This window comes from Psammomys obesus, unplaced genomic scaffold, assembly GCF_907164565.1.
Source record: "Psammomys obesus unplaced genomic scaffold, mPsaObe1.curated_primary_1811, whole genome shotgun sequence".
Lineage (NCBI taxonomy): Eukaryota > Metazoa > Chordata > Mammalia > Rodentia > Muridae > Psammomys > Psammomys obesus.
The window spans coordinates 15,399,078-15,420,468 of NW_026591086.1; the positions used below are offsets into that span (position 1 = coordinate 15,399,078).

At 37.8% G+C, this 21,391-nt stretch overlaps 1 protein-coding gene across 4 annotated transcripts in view; it reads right to left on the reverse strand.

The window, feature by feature from the left end:
* Akap11 (A-kinase anchoring protein 11) overlaps positions 1–21,391 on the reverse strand; it is a 46,913-nt gene that overhangs the window by 5,013 nt on the left and 20,509 nt on the right. The window contains exons 4-11 of one of the 4 annotated variants that reach the window (XM_055609604.1): positions 21,227–21,274; positions 19,434–19,568; positions 17,621–17,885; positions 12,612–17,067; positions 9,823–9,978; positions 5,606–5,689; positions 4,858–4,904; positions 905–1,065 (exon numbers count right to left, since the gene is read on the reverse strand). In XM_055609604.1, the coding sequence (XP_055465579.1) occupies positions 905–1,065; positions 4,858–4,904; positions 5,606–5,689; positions 9,823–9,978; positions 12,612–17,067; positions 17,621–17,885; positions 19,434–19,568; positions 21,227–21,274 (5,352 nt within the window). Of the gene's footprint in view, positions 1–904; positions 1,066–4,857; positions 4,905–5,605; positions 5,693–9,822; positions 9,979–12,611; positions 17,068–17,620; positions 17,886–19,433; positions 19,569–21,226; positions 21,275–21,391 lie in introns of all 4 variants that reach the window. The other 3 variants (XM_055609603.1, XM_055609605.1, XM_055609606.1) reach the window with 3 other exon arrangements.

Sequence of the window (21,391 nt, forward strand, 5' to 3'; positions counted from 1 at the left end):
GTATGTATGTATGTATGTATGTATGTATGTATGTATGTATGTATGTATGTATAAGAGTTCCTGACTCTCTCAGAACTCATCAATGAGACTACATGTACTCAAACATAGTAATTCTCCTGCTTCTGCTTCCAGTGTGCTAGAATGATAGGCCTGTACCACCAAGGCTAACATTCCTAGGTCATGTCTTCCATGAATAATGTTGCCATGGACATTTCTGCACAGGTTTTGGGTACACACAATTTCATGTCCCTCAAGTGCACACTGAGCAGTGCAATACTGGGTAACATGTTAATATTGCACTCAGCATTTTGGGAAACTGTCAGACAGTTTTCCCACCGCAGCTTCACCGCCTTAGAGTCTCACTAACTGTATGAAGGATGCAGTGTCCCCAAGTCCTTCTACATTTGCTATTACCCACCTTGCCTAAGAAAAGTATCTTATCTAACCTAATATTGTTTTTCATAATACCCACCTTCCATCTGCATGAAGACTGAGAAAGATCTAATCAATTAGGTACAATTATGAATCTGGGAAATAAAATAGCTGGATCTTTAAGAATTCATTAGCTGATTATTACTGACATCTAACTTCTAAGGTTAGGGTATTAGATCAATTACCTGCTTTTTATAATATTATCATTAATCCTCACAAACCTGCAAGGTAAGTCAATAAGCTGCTAATCCCACATGCAACTAAGGAAACTGAGACCTTCACTGACTCATCTGCCCAAGGTCATACCTACTAGAAAGTGGCAGAGCTGACCCCTGAACCCAACTGTGAGACTCCATGGCGATGTACTAATATTCTGCAATAAACAAGCATTTTGCTAAACCAACAAAGTGGTACAGATTATCACAACAGTGTTAATGTTTCCTCACAGCCACTCTAGACGGGAGGTACTTACTAATATAAACTCCTTCTTTGGAGAGTCATGGAAATAAAGTTCTGCCACTTCAGCCTCGGAGGCAATGAGCCACTGAAGAATAATCCTTAGCTGAGGATCTACTGCTCCTGGCTCCATGTCAATGTTCATAATTAGCAGAGTCTTTCCATTTTGCTGCAGATCTAGTAGTCAATTTAAACAATATAAGGTGAAATTCATCAAATCAATTTTCAAAACTCTGATTTCAATTTAAGCATCCAGTAAATGCTTTACTTAACTATATTATAATGTTAAATAAAGCATTTCTTAAGGATGAAATAATGCTAAAACAAAGAAATAACTTTGACCATTTACTGATGGCACAATGTAAAATACTGTTTGGAGTAAATTGGCACTTCTCTCAAGTTTTACTTTCTTGTTAACGAGAATGATGTTTCAATACAAAGGAGATATCCTACCTGGAAGACAGAACCAATGTCCTGTTAGCCAGTACTCCCACTTAGGGATGACTGAGTACAAGACATATCTAGGGCATGTGTGGGTATTATGTTCTTTTGGAATGTATACAATTGACCCTTGTTCATTCAAATGCTGATTTCTCTCCCCCACTATCTGGTTTCAATCCAGATATTGCATTATGATGCTTATTCTAAGCATCACCTGTCTCAAGTTTGTGTAAACATGCCACCATTTGTTCTCTACACTGTCAATTAAAACAACCAACAACAATGCCGAGCAATGGAGAGGACAGGGTGGGACATCCTGGTCCAGAGTGGGAGGAAAAGGAAGGAAGGAGAAGAGGGAGGAGAAGAATCTGGAAGGCAGGTCTTGGAATCATGTGGAGAAATGAACCGGACTTAAGATATCACTAAATGCAAGTACAATGGGTGAGTCTGAATGGTAGGAAACTATGTGGACTTGGAAGTTTAGGATGGAGTAACTATTGCCCAGCATTGTGCTCTAGGTTAATTAAATAAATCCTAGTCTCTGTGTGGTGATTTGGTTATACAGCTGTTTAGAATAACCACTGTTTAACTAAAAAATGTATCAATAGTAAATATTAAATCCAACCTTGATTTGATTTCTACAACAGGCATACTGACAGTCCTCAAGCCAGGATGTACTAATAATGGAAATGTTGGTAGATTCTTAATTGTTGAGGGATATTTTTCTAGTATAATATATAAGGTACTCTAGACCACCATTAATCATTTTTTAGAATTTGTGTTAGCCCTCTATTTTTAGGGTAAAAATTCTGATCCATGTTATTCTCAAAAATTCATCTTTTCTCTCCCTTTGTGACAATAAGTCTCAGTCAAAAGTAGGTCTGGGTATGTTCTCTTTTATACACAGAATCTACATTTACATATGTATATACACATATACACATGTGTGTTTGTGCGGGTCATGAAAGTACAAGGAAGACCCCTGAGAGGAAAGAAAAAAAAATGTTATGGGGGTTGGGGGTGGAGAGCTAGGCTAATTTCAGTCATGTTACATGAGCAGAAGGAAAGACTATCATGTTAGGAGAAAGAGGGAAGCCTGGGGGATGAGGGGCAGTGGAGATGGAGATAAGCAAGAGGAATGTATAATGATATATATTCAGAAAACAACACATGAAATCCATCAATCACTTTGTATGCTAAACATAAAATTTTACCTTGGTAAATGGTTTGTATATGTTTGTTTGTTTTAAAGGAGGTCTGATATACTATAGAACAAGACAGTATCTGATGCCCTTAGTAAAGGCTGCATTGTGCCTGGGGCTGGATGCTAGGTCATTGTGCCTGGGGCTGGACGCTAGGTCAGTTAGTGCTTCTCTACATTGCTAGGATTTCCTTGGTTAGATCCTGCAGTTTGCTTGGCCTGATGGGAAACTTCTGATACCACCTAAACAAAATATAAATAAATAAAAAGGAACGAAGGATAGTTTTAAAAGCAGATATTTGTTATAGGAATTCTCTAATATTGAGGCTTTTTGTAACTATAAACCAATCTACCTTCTAATGGAACAAATTTCAAAGTTTGCTCTAACTTGATATGTGTAAGATGCCTATCATCCCAAGAGCTGAGGAATGATGAATTTGCATATAACTGACCTCCTGATTTCTACATTATTAACAGAAAAAAAAAATCTCAGGGGCCTACTCATAAACTCTTTCCATGAATTATTCTATTATATTAACTGTATTCCTTCTCCTAATCACTCCTCAGCAGAGTTAGGTAAGCAATAATACATGGATAGCCTTGGGAATAATTAGATTCCTGAGTGTTATTAGGGAGAAGTTACGACTTTCAAAGGCCAAAACATTAATGAACAAAAATAAAGAAAACTACCTAGACTATCACTAACTCTAAAATCTACTGTAAGGACTGGAAAAATGATTTAGTAGTTAAGAGTACTGGCTCTTCTGGCAGAGGAGCTAGATTCGACACCCAGCACCCACATGGCACCTCTTAACCTGCTGTAAATCCAGTTCCAGGAGAATCTGATGCCCTCTTCTGGCCTTCTTGGGTACTGCACAGACAGATGTAAGCAAAGTATCTATTTGCATAAAATAAAAATAAATCTTTAAAAATATAAAGAATAATCTGGGTTAGTGGAATGGCTCATCTGGCAAATGCACTGCTGCCAGGTTTGAAAAACCTGAGTTCAAATCTCAGGGCCCACATGGTAGAAGGAGAAAACTGACTCCATGTGAGATACATGACTAGCGGCATTCATGTGTTGACAACTATGCACACACCTGCACATACAGCACCAATTTAAAAATTTTTAAATAGCAATAATCTTAACTCTGAGAGTTTTAACTTAAGAGCTGATTGTAACTTCCCAGAAGAAGAATACTATGGATATACTGGCTGAAAATTCAGCAGTTATACCCTATATCTGACGAAATTCTCTTCAACATTTTCTCAGTGCCTGCGACTTTGGCATGAAGGTAGAGGGTTGAACTCCCAACAGAGAACACACCAGGCCATCTCTAGCCCTCAGGTTTCCTACTTCAAAAGAAACAACAAAATTTCACTAGTTCAAAAATAACTAAACAGTATTTTTAATTTAAATGTGCTGTTTTATAGAAAGTATTATCACTTCATACTTTAAAAAAAAGTAAGATCTGAAGAGGACATTCTAAACCTATCTGAATACAACAAAAACTTGGGTTTGACCTGAATGAAGTCACTAGGCTCACTTGGATATCTAATACATGAATTATGATCACAAACTATGTTCAAAACTCTGCATCCAAAGATATCTAGTGCTGACATAGTAAGAACTCTGTTCCCTGAAGGAAGGCTATTGCCTTTAAACATGTACATGTGTGAGCACAGACTTAGAAGTGGAAGAGGGAAGTGGGGTATTTAAAGTGCCTTTCCATGTTCGCTTTTTGTCTCATGTAAGCTTGACAACAGTATCAAATCTTCAAGTCACTAATTTGAAGGAAAATAGGAGGTTTACAGTTTAAGTGAACCCTGATCCCCAGCTAAGCAGCACTGTTTTGGGTCACTGTGAAAACATTACTACTTGGGGTCTGAGAGAGGTAGGTCACTAGGGATGGGCCTTGGAGGACTGCAGCCCATCTGCTCCTGTTGGTTTCTTGCCTGTCCTTCCTCCAGCCAAAAGTTCCCACTGTCATGCCCTCCCTGCATGAAATTCCTTCCCTTTTTTCAAGAATTCTGTCACAGCCACAAAAAAGTAACTAACACAGAGTAAAAAAAAAAAAAAAAAAAAAAAAAAAAAAATGATATGCTGTAATTACAATAAATTAATTTTGTAACATGAGAGGATTTTAGGCATAAATTGTGAAAAGAAAAATGCCCCCTAAGCTTCTTCCTCAAATGGTTTGTTTCTGAGACAGGGCAACTTGTGATGCTTCACATCAATATTGCAAAGCTTATCTGTAAAAGAGGCATAAACAGCAGACCACAGAACACACAAAAACAAAGGCTTAGAGAAGCAAGCTGTGACTAACCTTCCACACCATCCTCCTGTCCGATATCTCTATCATCTGCTCCATCACTTTTCAAAGAAAACAACAGAAGTAGTTTAAAAAAAAAAAGTTTAATTAGTAATGGATTAAAACCACGTCTCAGAAAAGTAGCAGGAATGAAAAGTTACAATATGACATATGAAATTTAGAAAGGAGAAAATGGCAATCAAAAGGAAGCTTTGCTTCTCACATTATTTCATGTTAAAATCTGAAGTGCACATGATACCTACAGAAGCCCTACCTTAGCATGACACTTATAGCCAAGCAACTCCAAATTAAGGTGAAATGTTATTTGGTTTTAAGTAATATGCTATCTGAATATCATACAATGTCATAAAAATGAAGTACTACTGTTTCTACTAATGTCATTTAATGTTTTAAAACAATTTTCCTATACTTTTATTATATATGAAATTAAACTATATCGACAAACAAAACCAAACCAAACCAACAGAAATCCTGTAGGAAGCAAGCTCTTTTTAATGAAATCATTGGTAGAATGAAAAATAGCAAGCAAAGCAACCCATGCAAACAGTCACACATGTTGCAATTAGATGTCAGTGATATTTTAGCTAGCTGAAATTTTCATTAGATGTAAACGTATCCAGCAGAATCATGTCAAAATTCAGGAGAAAAGCAGGTTGATATATATTGGCTCTCTTAAGAATAATGACATCATGCATTAGTGGTGAAAGACTCATGAGTTTTTAAGTGTCTAAACTGGACCAACCTGTCTGATGTTGGAAAGGATAAATTGTCCTCATACAAATCTCCTTCTAAACCAAGACTGCTCCAGCTACTGCTGTTACCATTACTGCTGGAGGGAGAAAAGAACAGAGCTGAACTAGCAAATGCATAGTGAAGAGCACCTGTGCTTCCTTGGGACAGCTTCAGTCCTAAGCTGCCACAGTGGAGTGGAGCATCCAGAGGGGACACGAGACTGTCACTGCTATTCCATGAAGGAGAATGGGCGGGGCTGGAGACGAGGGAGTCTTTTCATTGTCCTCAAAATATCATGGCATCATTATAACCTTATGTTTATTTTTCAGATTAAGACAACAGAACTTTCGGGATGGAAAATGACTGCATGATAAAGTTAATATCTCACAGCAAACCTTAACATGTAATTTATATCTAACAAGAACAAGAAAGGCAATACACTTTCCTACTCCTTGGTTTGGATAATATTTAAAAAAGAAGAAAGACCAAAGTTGAGGTCTTCTGAGATTCCTGAACAGTACAAAATAATGATAATGTGTCGGGCAAACTGTCTCCAACAGAGCCTGCCTTCTGAGCTCATTACATCACTATTCCAATTTTCTTTATTTCTTACCTTACACATAGTAAGCAGGTGGCAAATAGCACATGTTCTCTTTGGAAGAAAGCTAGACTAAGCAAGGCTTCCATAAGCAACACCTCTGTCTGGCTGGCTAGTCACCGAAGCCCCACACAGCCCCAACTTCCTACATTGCCTAGCCAAAAGAAGAGTGCGAGTGTTCTACAGCTGCAGCAAAGCACTGTGGGGGGGGGGGGGCAACCGTACTTAAAAACAAAATAAGCTACTTTGCAGATTAAAATTTTCAACATGCAACTTAAAAATTCTAATCATTCCTAATTATTAAAATAATTAGTAAGCACATTAGTTTGCAGGGATAAGCAGCTTTACTTCCCATTATCAGCTAGTCAATTATAATTTATCATCTATACAAACCTAAATTTTGGTTCTTCAACATGAACTCATTTTTTGCGAATCAGTAAGTGTGGTCAAGGTAACCAAAGTCACAATTATCTAAAGTTCTAGGTAGTTTCTAAACATTCCCAAATAAATTACTTATCCATTTTCACTTTAACAGTATCAAGCTTCAGAAATTACAATGCATTAAAGTAAAACTAAGCCATCTTTTCAAACAAATATAGTTTTATTATAAAATCAAAAAGAAATCCAGAGTTTTACCATCAGTCTGTCTTTAGACAAACTAAAACACAGAAAATACAGTAGCACACAACAAATAGAGAACTATAAACAAAAAGAGAGAATTAGTGACTTCAAATCTTATCTACATTAAGAAAATGATTTTCTAAAGAAAGACACAATTAAAATCCTTACGCATATTCTATTAACAATAACTTTTCAATCTCATTAGTAATAAAAATCCAGTATTTAAACTTTAGATGAATTCGAGAAGTAACATCTAAGTAACATAAAGAATAAAATGGAAAAATCTTTCTAACCTCATCTTGCTCCTGCTTTTCAAGGTGGTTCGGATTGGATACAGTCACTTACAGAATACCACCTACCTCTAAGTGTTTTAGCTGCCTCTAAGACTGCTTCCCCTAAGCAGCTCACTCTCAAAATGGAAGGAGTTACTGTTTAGTGATTATACCAGAACACACAAGTAAACTGCAAAGGATGATCAGCCTATCTTGAGCCAACATAAAGCCTATTTTCTTTACTTAACAGGTTTCCTTTTCCATTCCTAAACTACTGTGCCACCTCCACTTGCGTCTTCTCATAGTCTATTCCTACGGCAGGTGTACCCTGAAGGCAGTGCTAATTAAATGCTGAGATTCTTTTTTGTGGCTTTGATTCCTACCCAGACTACTATATATTCTGATTTTAAAAAAAAGTATCTCAAGAGCTGTCAAAGTCTGGCCTCCTCTCTTATGTACATATAAATTTATACATGTGATATGCTGGGAAGTGAATCTAAGCCATGCAGGCAAGTACTCTACCATGAGCTATAACTTTTCAACTCTAAATTTTTGGGGGTTTGGGGGATAGTTATTTGTTTGTTTGTTGAGACAGGGTCTTGCTAAATTGCCCAAGCTAGCCTTGAACTTACAGCACTGCTTCAGCCTCCAGATGATTACAGACATAAAACATCACACTTGCCTCTAATACATTCACTTCAAAATGTCACAAACTATTTAAAATATTTAAGAAATTCGCATGCACAGGGCAGCTCTCTTTGTGATCAATTATACATATCTCCTAAACCCTTTTTAAATCTAATTTTTAAAAATGATACTCTTTACTAAACTTCCAATTTAAAATGAAAGTTCAAGGTGCTTATTGCTCACCTGATCTCTGCGCCTGAAAGACCAGTACCCAAAGCAAAAGTCACCAAAGGAAGTAACTTGTAAAGCTACCTCTCTCATGTGTGTCCAAACACTCGCAGTACAGTCACTAAGAGGTTTCTCGGGTACCCTGGCAGGCCTGATGAGTCAATCCCTGGAGGTGAGGTTCTGGAAACCTGTGTTCAGCAAGCACACTATCAACCCTGCATGAGTCCCAAGAGCTGCTTCGTGCCCACACCTTAAAACCACTGCAGGAGCACTAGCTCACTCTGACAAGTGACAAGTGAGGAACAGACCTTTTCTGACTAAACCCTCTCAAGCCAGATGTGCTACCTGGGTTCACAGAATTAATTTCTTAACCCTAAATGCATTTGTTCCTATGAGGTATAATTATTCTGGTCTCAGCCTTCTGTTTATGGGGATGTCATTTCAGCCTTCTCTCTGAGTCACACCAATAAACTACTGCTACAGGCAGAATGAAGGCTACAGCCCAGTAAAATGCCCCCCCCCACAACAAATCAGTTAACCCTCTCTGGTTACTCAGCTTTCTACAAATCCTCTTAAGACCACTGGCTTTTTCCCCAGTTTAACTGTTCTAGGCAGCAATGCCACCTTTGCCGAGATCTTAGAAGTGTCTTTTTCTTATGAGAAAAAACTTAACATGTTAATATAGTATTCCAGATAGGGAAAATCATGATTTGTGACCATGTTCTACTGTACCCATTTTAAGACTATTATTTTTGCATCCCAATTGAATAAGAAACACAGATTTTAACCACAAAAAGGGAGGGGGGGAGATGTGTCCAAGTACAGAACAAACCCTCTAAGCCTTAGGCTAGGGTGATGTGCTCTAACTGCTCAGAGGGTATCTGCTTCCTTATGCCACCTCCCCCTCTCCTCCAACTTCCCACTCTTCCTTCCCTCTCTTAGCAAGCATATTTCAAGCATTTAGGTCAGCAGGAACCACACACGGTCCTTTCCATGCATACCTCCTGGTAGAAGTATTCTGAGAACTTCTCCTTCCCTCCGCTCCAACTGTGGACTGTTACTTATTATTCCAATTATCAGTTAATATGGACAAATAGTTTACAGGAATTCATGAGCTAGCCAGGAATGCCTTTAGGCAGAGGTGAGAATGTAAGAAACAATCACAATAAAATATTTCAAAGTTCACTGTTATGAACAATGTTAACTAAGAAAATTCACATGCAAAGTAAATGTCTTCAGGTATACAAAACTCTATTTTATCACAAATTCAATGTATCTTCAATCTAAGAAGCTACATAAATGCTCACTATTTTGTTACTAACAGAAGTCTAAGGACCCTCTCTTCCCGTCCCTAAAGATACTACTTATTTTAGCTTGTATCAAGAAAACTATAGGACTATCATGATACCTTTTTTTAGATACCTGACTTTTTTTTCTCACTAATGAAAAAAGTATGCCCTTTAAAGTGATAAATTATACTCATATAACATCCAGAAAAGCTTAAAATTTAAATAAAATACAGTATTATAATATTTTCTCAAGTCAGCTTTCAGCAAACCCAAAGAACATTAGCTCTGCTCCCTACTGTATTTAGTATATGTCTAAACCATTCAGAAGCCAAGCATGGCAATACAACCCACAAGCCTATAATCCAGCCCCCAGAAGCCTGAAAGAGAAACTTAACCTCAAGATCAGCCTGGGCTATACCCCTCAAAAAGAATTAAAGTAAAAACAACAAAAAAGATGCACTGTGAACAATAAAATAATGCTGGAAATATAAACAGATTTCCAAATTCAGACTTTTCTAATAATCACATAAAGCCGTTGTTCACTCAAGTCTAAAGACCTTTATCACACAATTAACTGTAAAATCATTGTTACCTTTCACTGAGATGATGAAAACTGCTGCTTTCATCTTGATGGTCATCCTCAAAACTTAAGTTGGACCAGCTACCCGTGCTGTCCTCACCAACACTGAGATTCATCTGTTGGCTGCCAAATGACTCAGTTAACTGAAAATCTTCTATTTCTTTTGAACTAAGAAAAGAGCACATGGTAATAATTTAAATAATTGAAACATCACAGATTCTGATGAGAATGTAAGATGATAAAGATGATGCTACAAAATTACATTCCCAGTCACACCCTGAACATTCATGGCATCTGCAAATAATGAAACTGAAGACTAGACAGCAGGACCAGCTCTGCTACTTGGGAGACATCTTTGCATATGGTTGTCTACATTCTGTTTAGAGCAGTTCACACTTCCAGCAGGACACTAACAGAAGTATACCTTACTACAAGTTGTAAGCACATCTGTCCTGTAAAAATAGTACCTTCATTTGCATCTAAAAGAGCCTCCTTCTGGCGTTTAGAACAAGAAAGAGTTTGAAATTCTAATTGTGTCAACCAAGCCTATATTCAAACTAGACAAGTCTCTTCAGAACATGAGTCATAAAGCAAAGACTGATGTCCCAACACTTGGGAGATAGATGTGAGTTCAAGGCTAGCCTGGTCTACATAGTTCTAGGACAGCCAAGGCTACATTAAATTTTTTTTAAACAAAGGGACATTCATATTTTTATGAGATGGTAAAAAAAGTCCATTTAGAGGAATAATACTAATTGCTCCATCTGTATACATTCAACACAGTTCTAAACAGTGATACTTTAAGCATGAAGCAAAAAAAACCTATCAGTTTTCTGATTAAAACCTTCCACTGCTTCAAAGCAGTAATATATGTATAAGCTGGCTCCCTCATAATGTCCACTTTCTCACCTACCATCCCCCGAATCACTCTAGAGCAACACACACATGCAATCCCACCCCTCTGCCTAGAACCCAGCAGACCCAGGTTCCCATCACTAAATATTCTATCTTCACTTTTGCTTCTTGGTTGTGATGTTATTCTGTTAGTATTGTTTCTCTACTACCCAATCCAAAAATGCAGGCCAGCCCCAACAGCTCTTGTTCATCTCTGCTAATAACATGTACATGTATTTTTTTTTAATTATAATTACATCATTTCCCCTTCTCCTTTCTCCCTCCAACTCATCCCATATATGCCTTTCTTGTTCTCTTTCAAATTCATGACCTCTTTTTTAATTCTTTAATTCGTTTTATGTGTATGTGTATATATGTGTGTGTGTCTGTATATACAGATATAGGACCTGTTTAGTCTAAATAATATTCGTTGTATGTTTCATGACCATTTATTAGTGCATGACCAATTAGTATACCCTTCCCTGGGGAAGACTGTATCTCCCACTCTCAGCATTCCTTAGCTGCTTGTAGTTCTTTGTGTAGGGTAGAGGCCTCTTGGACTTTTGCCTGTCTACATTAGCATGTCCATTGTTGCCCTTTTTCAGCTCATTTATCTGTTGTCTCTCTTATTCTACTATAAGCTCTTAAAGCACACATAATTTTTTTTTGCCTGTTTCAGTTTCTTTTATATCCCTAAAAGCTAAAATAAGCCCAGAACCTCCTTCCCCGCTTTTTAAGCAATTCTCCATTTGTATTTAGGATTTAACAATTCAGTTAAGCTGGGCATTACAAACACAGCCATCTTACACCACAACTTTACTTAACACTTTTTCCTGTTACCTACCACTTTTTTTTTTTTTTTAAAGAAAATGACTCACAGGAGGTTAAAAGGAAGGTTTATAATGACTGGTAGGCAATTGGCCTCATAGCAATTGAAAAATAAAGTCAAGACATATTATCGTTGTAAAATTCCACTATCCTATGCTTCCTATTTGATATTCATATGGCACCCTGGTAAGCATTATGGGTTTGTGACATTCTATTTCATATTCTACTATTATGATTACTTCCATTAATCAAACATTTATGAGAAAAGGAATATTAATGAAACAATTCAGTTAATAGCTTAGTGAATAATCGATTGATTATTCACTATTGATTATTCTTCAACCTCAAATCATTTTAACTTTACAGAATGTGAAGCAGAATTGTATATAACTTGAGTGGACTCTGCAGTACTTACATAAGCCTGGAATGACTGCTAGAAGAGACACAAGAGCAGAAGTACAATAGAGAAGAGTCTGTGCAAATATCAGCCTGCATAAAAAATGAGCTTAAGGAAGAACTCAGGGTGCTTTACTGGCCAGGTATAAGGAAGAAAAATGAATATTCTGAAGAATGAATAGTAAAGTAATTTGCTAAGTTCTGAGACTGAGGGCTTAGAGAACGTCCACCTAGTTTCCTCTTAGGAAGCTGCTATGATAGGGGAGGAAAAATAAAAATATCCAAAGCCACATGTAGAAAAGCTGTTTTAACCACAGAACAGATTTTAACCTCAGAGTGGTAAAGATACCAGTCTACCTTCTTTCATGAAATTCATCAGTTTTTTTTTTTTTAATTCTATTTTACCTGCTTCTTAGTTCTGTGAATTGAGGTTATTTTGTTCTCTAACTCTCATCTTCCAGTCCTGTAAATAAATAATAATGTCCCTCAAAAGGGACTGGGAAAACAAAGATTTCACATGAAAATCATGTAGAGGATATGAAGCCGTACACAAATGCATCAGAGAAATCTTTTGTTAAGTTAGGATGAAAATAAACAGACTTTTATGAACAGAACCTAAGACATATAGAACAAAGTCAACTTTTCATTTTATCACAAGACCCCACAGAAAATTTGAAACCTACCTGCTAACAGCATGCCCAGCATTTGTCATAGCTGTTGACATGATTTCTGTGGTAAGGCTCTCAGCAAAGCTAATGCCATCTTGTCCAATTCCACTATCAATTGCCAAACTGGCATTGCTCAACTCTCTCTCTGCTTTTTCAATAGCTTCTGCAACTATCTTCTCTGCAAGCACTGCCCTTTTATCAAGATTAACATGAATTTGAGGCACATCAAGATGAAAAATTCTTGATTTCTGATGGATGCTACTAAGTTTTGAATGTGAAGCTGGCTTAGTACTAGCACACGGACTCTGTTTTGAAAGAGGCTGAGCAGGATTTCTGGTGCAACCATGAAGGTCCTTAAGGTCACAGTATCTGCAAGCTTCATTTATAAGAGGTGACAATTTTTCTGCATGAGTAATCCTATCTGCTGATGTTGTAGTCTCTGAAACATGGAAAACTGCAGGTCCTAAACTTGGCTCTAAAGTGTCCCCCACTACTTTTCTAGCATACTGTTCTATAGATTGAGCATTCTCTCTACAATCATGTCCCCTTAAGTTGCCTGTATTCTGGCAAAATCCATAGTTTTTCAAAGATTGACGAGACTTCAAAAATTCTGGTTCAATACTATTCTCATTCTTGTTAACACATCCAGATTTTTCAAAATGACAACAATCTGTTGAGGATTTTCGCAAATCAACTGTAGGTGCTGTCAGCTGTTTCTTCGCATCTCTTGTTATGCTGCTAGCAAGAGAGGCTGAAAAACTATACAGTTCAGAGAGTTCATTTCTACATGGATCCTGTATCCTTTCATACATTTGGTATCTGCAAAGATGGCCACCATTTCTTTTTCTTTGTCTCTTTTTATCTACTTCTTTGTGATGCTCTTTATTTGAGAACATCAAAAGTTCCTTGTTTATTTTCACATGAGGATTGTGCCCAGGGAACATTTTTGAATTGCACTTCATTTTAACTGTCTTAGCTGCTTCTTGCACTCCTGACTTGACAGACCGATAGGCCAGTCTGCTGGCATACTGATCCATGATTAAGTCACCATTGCCACCTTCCTGTTTTAACACTTGGATAACATGACCTGCATATTCATCAGTCACACTTTCACAACTGGGATACTTGTATGTCAGACCTGGCATACAACTTGGTAATGAAAGAACACATGGATCCACTTCTCTTGGGTATGCAACACCCAGCTTCTCTTCTGCTTTACCTTGGACACCTTCGACATGACAAACATTCCCCTCACGCCTGAAATGCACACAACTTCTAGCTTTGGCAATTTTCTCGGCTTCTGCAATGACATCAGCTGCCACATTACTTGCAAAACTGCACATCTGTATGTTTTCATCCAAATGACCTAAAGAGGCGGGCAGCACACTCCTTTGACTCTGCACAGTTAAGTGAGGGTTTTGAACCTTGAAATCCTGAGTGATTTCATGATCTAAATGGGAGGCTGCCACTTCAGTTGCAAGAGAAATGATGTGTGTAGCTAACGCTTCTGCAAACTGAATTTTCTTTCCTGAGTACTCTGACTTCACATTCATTTCTGGGTGCTCTTCACTCTCACTGCTTTCAACTTCTTCTGAAAGAGATCGCATAAGTTTCAGCATGAACTCTTCCTTTTCTATAGTGTTTTGTCCACTCTCAGACAAACTACCAACAGATGAGTTGTGAGGTGTAGAAGGTGGTGTTGCAGGTGCAAATTCTTTGGCTAACTCCCCCTTGAGCTTTTTGGTTAATTTTCTGATGTCCCATTCAGAACTAGTCTGGGATGGCACTAAAGGGGTTGATGGAGGAGTATCAGGTATTCCATTTCTGTCTCTGATCTTCTGTTTATCTTCCACATGCAAACCATCTACACAGGTAAGCACTGCAGATGATAAAGTATGTGAGTGACGTAAAGAGCTCTCCTGTCCAAAAGACAAGGACTCGAGTGCAGTATTGTTCAAATTATGCCTTTTCACTGGCTTATCCTTCACAGATTCCTTTAAGTCAGATTTCTGACTTGTCATCATTAGAGATGGTGGCAATGTCTCTGAAGAAAATCCAAAACCCACAGAATCTCCATATTCTGGAACACAATACCTTCCAGCCAAGAGTGAGCAGTGAGGTGAATGATCTGGAAAGTCAAGGGATTTGGGAGATTCCTCCAAGGTCAACTGTGATTCTTCTCCAAGAACAGGCATGCATCCCCTACTAGCTGGTTTTTTATCTATATTTGGAAGCACTGATTTGCTTTTATCCAGGGAATGTTTAATAATAGACTTTGATAACTGCTCAGCAAACGTGTCCTTACTACTAGCTTTGCTCTGCTGTGGTGCTGCTTGGTCACAAAGGGAAAGGGGACAGGCTTTTCCTTTTATTGTTTTGGTTAAATAATCAGCATTTGTATCAACAGTTTTTGTGCCGTTGAAGGATGTCATGGACTCTAAGGTTTCATTTACTAATGTATGTACCATTGCTGCAGAAAAGTTGCCGATAATCACAGGGCCACTAGAAGGGCTCTGCATGTCAATATCACCATTGGTTGGTTTGAAGTCATTCTGGTTATGGGGATTGAGTTCTGAAGGTAGACAGGTATTTCTGGAACAATCCATTTTCTCTTCACTGCTCACTGTGGTGATGTGCTCTTGGGTAGAATTATCATTTGATTTACTATGCTCAGACGACAAGTGAGACTTGGGCTGATACAAAGTAGATGAAATATGATACGGGAGAAGGGCACTACCTGCCAAGGGCACAGGTATTGAAGTGACAATTCCTGAAGTACAAAACAAAGCCTGCTGCACTGTGTATTCCTTGTTACGCTCCTGCACTGGTTTTGTCATTGTGATTGCTTGACTGCTAAAAGATGATGAGCATGTGAAGGTCTGTGTAGGTGGCACTATACTTTCTGTGCTCACGTAGCTGACATTACCCACAGAAACATTAGCTGCTGCCTTTGTTGTGAAGGTCACATCAGTCTGTGACAGCTCTATGAATGCTTCTTGTATGACAGACTCAGATAAATCTTTGGCATACGACTTCACGACTTTGTCTTCAAAGTCAAATGACTGACACTGTGGAGATGCAGGTGTTGGAGGATAGGAAAACTGACACACTTCCATGATACCTTCAAAAACAAGCTCTTCTGCAAGGTCCGCCGCAAACCTAGCAACTGTGTTTGTAAACATCTGCTTTTTCATGTATTGTAAATCTTTCAAGGCATTTGATAAGGCTTCACTCACCAAAAGACCAGCCAGGCTACCAATGGCTCGTTCTTTCAGTGAAAATGCACACTGCCTTCTAAGTTCATTAAATGCCATCTGAAATACAGACGATGTCAATTTGACAGCTAACTGGCACAGTGCATTGGTACATGAAGAAACTCCTTTCTGTAAGTCTTTAAATGCACTGCCAAAACTTTTCCCCACAAGATCTGCTGCAAACTTTTGAACGCTATCTGTAATCACTGAAGATTTTTTACATTTATTTTTTTGATCAGAGTCTCCATGCTTAAAAGCTACAGTATTATTTTCTCCTCTTTTAATACTATTAATATCTGACATTTCATTTGCACACTGGGTATAAAGAACTGAGCCTAGTACTTCACAGGAAAGATTATTTGCATAATCTTCATAAGCGCAGTAAATAGGATCCTGATTTTCATGAATCCTATCTCCACCAATATCTGTTTGACAAAAGCATTCAGCGGGAGTACAGCTTCCAGGAGGACTAAAAGCAGAGGCTCGAATAGGGCTAAACAACCCACTGTCTTCTGAGGCCATCACTGGACGAGGGGAATCTGGAGCATCAGACAGGTGACCATACGGAGACTCGGGTTTGCGTGGAGTTGGCTTTCTAACATTAGCTGGAAGAGCTGGACGCTCAAACTTGAATTTCTGAGGATTCATACAAGATTTTTCATGTTTGTGCCCTACCTTCTGCGAGGACTTCCCTATGACAGGATCTCTCATAAACGGACAAGAAGTCTCCAAAGTCTGCTCTAGCTCGTCAAACTGATCAAAGCTATCAAAAAACTCACTCACTTCTGAGTCTGAATCCTCTACATCATCCTGTGTCACAGGAATTTCAGGCAGCTCAAGTTTCGCTTTTAAACATTTTTGATATCCCTCTTCATCCAAAAAAATCACAGGACTTGGGCTTGAGCACTCAGACTCCGAGGAGTGGGCAGGAGAAGAAGGGAAGGATGTCTCCTGTGTGCCTCTGCCTTTATCTGGAGTACTGGGCGACCTGTAGAGACTCCTTTGGGTCCAGGGCTCTGAAACTGATGTTGTAACTGATGTTTTCACAGAAGATGCTTCTCTGCGTCCCACAACATTTCTTGAAGATGAGGGCTTAGCCAATGACTTCTGTGGTCCATAATTAACCAACACTTTAAAATCATGGGTTCCTAAATGGTGACCTGAAGTAGTCTGAGAGGCAGCATCACACCAGCTCCTTAGTGTAGCAATATTTATTTCTACAGGAAAAGAATAAATTTCTTACATTATTCTAGAAAAAATTGCTTTAAAAAACACTGACATTAAACACAAAATATTTACATCATAAATTTTGTTTCCTATACTATGATAGTTAACAGAAATTTCATCCCAAATAACACTTGGGAACGTATGCACCTTTTAACAAAATAATCTCATTTTATTCTATGTCTTCAGATACATGACCTACGGAAAGCTCAGCTCCTTGTTATTTATGTTAGAAAGATTAGTAATAACTGCCAGCTGTTTGGACATTTGAACAAAGCAAAGTTCCAGATACTAGATTATGACAAACAAGGCTTAAACAAATACTACCTACAAAGAGAAATAGGAAAATTTAAAAAGTAGCTAACAATGACCTTAAATATACAGGAAAATGAATTCCTCTGTACTAAGAAAAACTATTAAAATGTTTAAACCGGATCAGATTTCAAAATAAGTTTCAACTATTAAGTCTCCTCTAAAGCTTCAAAACCAAACTTTCAACTTCAATCTATTTCTAGGAAAAAAGTCCAACAAAAGGCACACACACACCATCATTACACAGCTTGGCACTTTCTTCCTCCTCTAACTGCTCAAAAGCAGTGACAAAGTCATCCTCGATGGAAGACACAGACTGGTTTGTATCATCATCATCTTCATCAGTGGTCTCAAGGTGGTGCTTCTGATTCAAGTGTGTGTCCAGGGTGTGTCTTATGCCAGCAGCATATTTACTCAGGAGACTAAAGATAAAATCAATTCTGAGTCCTGGTAATGTAGGTGACATTCTCATGACACAAAGCATTCCAGAATGATGACTCTTGGGAGAGATAAAAGATGATAAAAATCAGTTTTACTTTTAAATATAAAACATTATCTGGAAGTGAAGCCTAGAAATAAGCCTTGGGAATGAGGGCCGACAACAAGCAATGCATGCATCCCAAAAGGTTCCTTCATTCTGTAATGTTTAATGATTTTAAGTATTTAATTTCCTGAAATTGTCTAAAGATATATATATATTTAAATCTCACTTTAATTTTTTTTTCCTTCCCAATCTTTTTTCTCTCATGTATTCAAGTTCTCCCCACTCTATCTCCTTAAATGTTATAGAACCTACTACACCAAGCTAGTCTCTTGGGAAATTATTTTTTCTATATCACTGTAAATGTTTGTAATATGTCTTAATCATTGACCAATCTCACCCACTATGCTGTGAATGCTTGAGGGAAGCCACCACAATCTATTTACTTGTTATTCCATTGTCCTATAGCTCCCAGCATGTCACCTTCCCGTCTATCACAAAAAAAAAAAAACAAAAAAAAAACAAAAAACCTGTCCTTATCATTTAACTTCTATTTCTCTGGTATTAAAACTTACAATCATGCTTACAGCTTTAATTAAGAACACAAGCACTTCCCATGGGAGGAGCAGCCTAGCTAGGCCACAGAGGAGGACATTGCAGCCATTCCTGGTGAGACCTGATAAGCTAGGGTCAGATGGAAGGGGAGGAGGACCTCCCCTATCAGTAGACTTAGAGAGGGGCAGGGAGGAGATGAAGGAGGAAGGGGGCTACAGCTGGGATACAAAGTAAATCAACTATAATTAATATAAAAAAATAAAAATTTAATTAAAAAAGAACACAGGCCATTAGTTTTCCCTATTCACACTGTATTTTTAAATACAAACATTGAAAGAAGAAAGCAAATATAACAGCTAATCACCTTAATGTACCAGCAAATACAGCAAGTGTACATGAGTGAACAATATGATCAAGGAAGCAGGGAACAGCTCTAATCCCTACACCTCACAATGAACAAAGCAGTACTTTATAGCTGGAATAAGTTCAACAAACTGTAAACCTACTCATACAATTGTAGACATCTTACTTCCTAAAATGCAAAGCATTTTTCTTTGATACATTATCAAAAATACTTAGTACTGATCTAAAGACTATCTTAGGAAAACAACATTTTACATGGAAAATCTTTAACTAGAAGTTAACTGGAAGTCCATTTTCTAGAACATGTAGCTTGCAACACATACAACTGTGGGGTGGCCGTGAAGCAGGAGCAGTCCCTCCAGCTGTACAAAAAAATCCCAATGGTATAACATGTCACTGAAAAATTAGTTATGTGCTTGCAAACCACGGACAAAACTTTACAAGTGGGAATTTAGTTTATAAGCTATGATCAAAATTATTCTATGCTTCAAGGCTGGCAATGCTTTGAGTCAGACTTTTCATCAATACAATTTTCTTGAGACTGAATTAAAACAAGAAAAGCTCCAATCACTTGAAAGTTTACTATTACTAAGCAAATATAGTAAAAATCTGCCCTGAAAATGAGATTAGAAATGATCCACCAGTTACCTGATTTAGAGGGCTACTGCTTACATCTGATGTTTTACTGATATCCTTCATACAAATGATTTCATTTTCACTTAGACTGCAGAAATGAAGTGAATTCAGAAGGTCTGGAAGTTCCAGTGAAACTGCAGCCAGATCCTAATTTTAAATAACAGCAATAGTAATGAGTGACACTACACAGTAACACTGTCAAGGTGTCCACAATGTTGTCCATAGCCACAACCCATGAAGTGTACTGGCCAAGAAATTGTCTGCTTCATAACAGCTCACCTATATAGTTTATCTGTAGATAGTCAAATTTTTTACTCAAAAATAAAGCAAACCAGGGTTACTTAGTATAATAGCCTTTTAAGCATTTTGCTATTGAGCTACCTAATCAATCTAACAGGGCACCTCACACATCTATGAAAATTAGCATTCAATTGTTTTTAGCAATTGTCAACACAAGTCCTCTGGTTTGATTCTGAAGTTTTTAATACAGAATTCTTAGTTACTGAATACTCTTCTTCAGAGCTTGAGTTTTAACTCTAAACAACAAGTCCACTTTTTCTGAAGGTATTGTAGTAAGCCTTCAGGAATTTTATGAAGGTTAAAGGGAAGCTTTCTTTTTTGTATGCTTTCCTTTTTTTGTTTGTTTTTAGTAACTATTTTCTCCAGGTTAAGATTCTCTCAAGTGTTTGTCCTGCAGAGAGCAGAGAGCAGAGGTCTGTAAATGTGGTCATGTCCACAGCTCCTGAGGACCAGAAGAATTGTGGTCTTGTTTTTGAGAGAGTCTCACTCTGTGGCTCAGGCTGGTCTGGACTCTAAGTCATGGTGACGCTCCTGCATCAGCCTTGCAGTCCAGCTATATATTTGGACATTTTTCTGGAGAGTATGCCTTCTCTGTCCAAGCCCTACAGACTACAGAGTTTGCGGGCATACTATCCAGAGGGAACTAATGCAGAATCACCAGTTTTCCAGCAGCAGCACAAAGAAAAACTATATCTACAGTAATTTCTGCAATTGTCAGGCTTTTCTTCATTGACCCTAACCTCAAATACCAATTCCTCTACGAATGCATAAATGAAATGGGCTAGAAATTTGTACACAAATTTATAAACGTGTAAAACTGAGACGTTTTACATATTTAATTTTTTATACTCAATTCTACTTCACTAAAAATACAAGAAATTTACTAATGTCAAATTACAAAAGCCATAAAAATATATAAATGTTACATGTAATATAAAGAACAGAATCAAGAAAATGGCCTGTGGCTTAAAGATAGATGATTTTAATAGCCAAACCTAAAGCTGTTTTCTATAGCAAGAATAAACAAAAGCCAATCATGGTCGCATACAGTTGTTATCCCAGCACTTGGGAAGCTGAGGCAGCAGAATTTCTACACGTTGAAGGTCACAACAAAGACATGTGATCAGACCTTGTCTCAAAAACAACAAAAGAATCCTTAGTAAAAATGGTGAAAGTGAAAATGTACAAAAGTTGATCTCAAATGTCATCTTTGTTGTGGGGGCAGGCGGTGGGAGCTGGAACAATGTAGGCCTGCTTGGCCTAGAGCACAATGTACAGAGCAGCCTGGCACCAGGCTGGCCTTGAATGCAAACATCAGCCTGCCTTTGCCTCCTGAGTGCTGGAATAAAAGCAGACACCATTATGCCTAATTTCAAATGGCATCTTTTAACTTTCAAAGATACCTCAACATTAGTGTAAATTTTGAGCACTACAGTAAATTTTCAGTCTCCAAAAATTTTAAGTAGTCCCCCACAGTCTTTGCCAATTCAATAAATTGACCACACCTGTATATGAGCAGCATCTGTTTCTTCATTAAAGCCCAGAAATGTGACCTGAATCAATTAAAAAAAAAAAAAAAAAAGAAAAAGAAAAAGGAAGGAAAAAGGAAAAGAAGGAAGGAAGGAAGGAAGGAAGGAAGGAAGGAAGGAAGGAAGGAAGGAAGGAAGGAA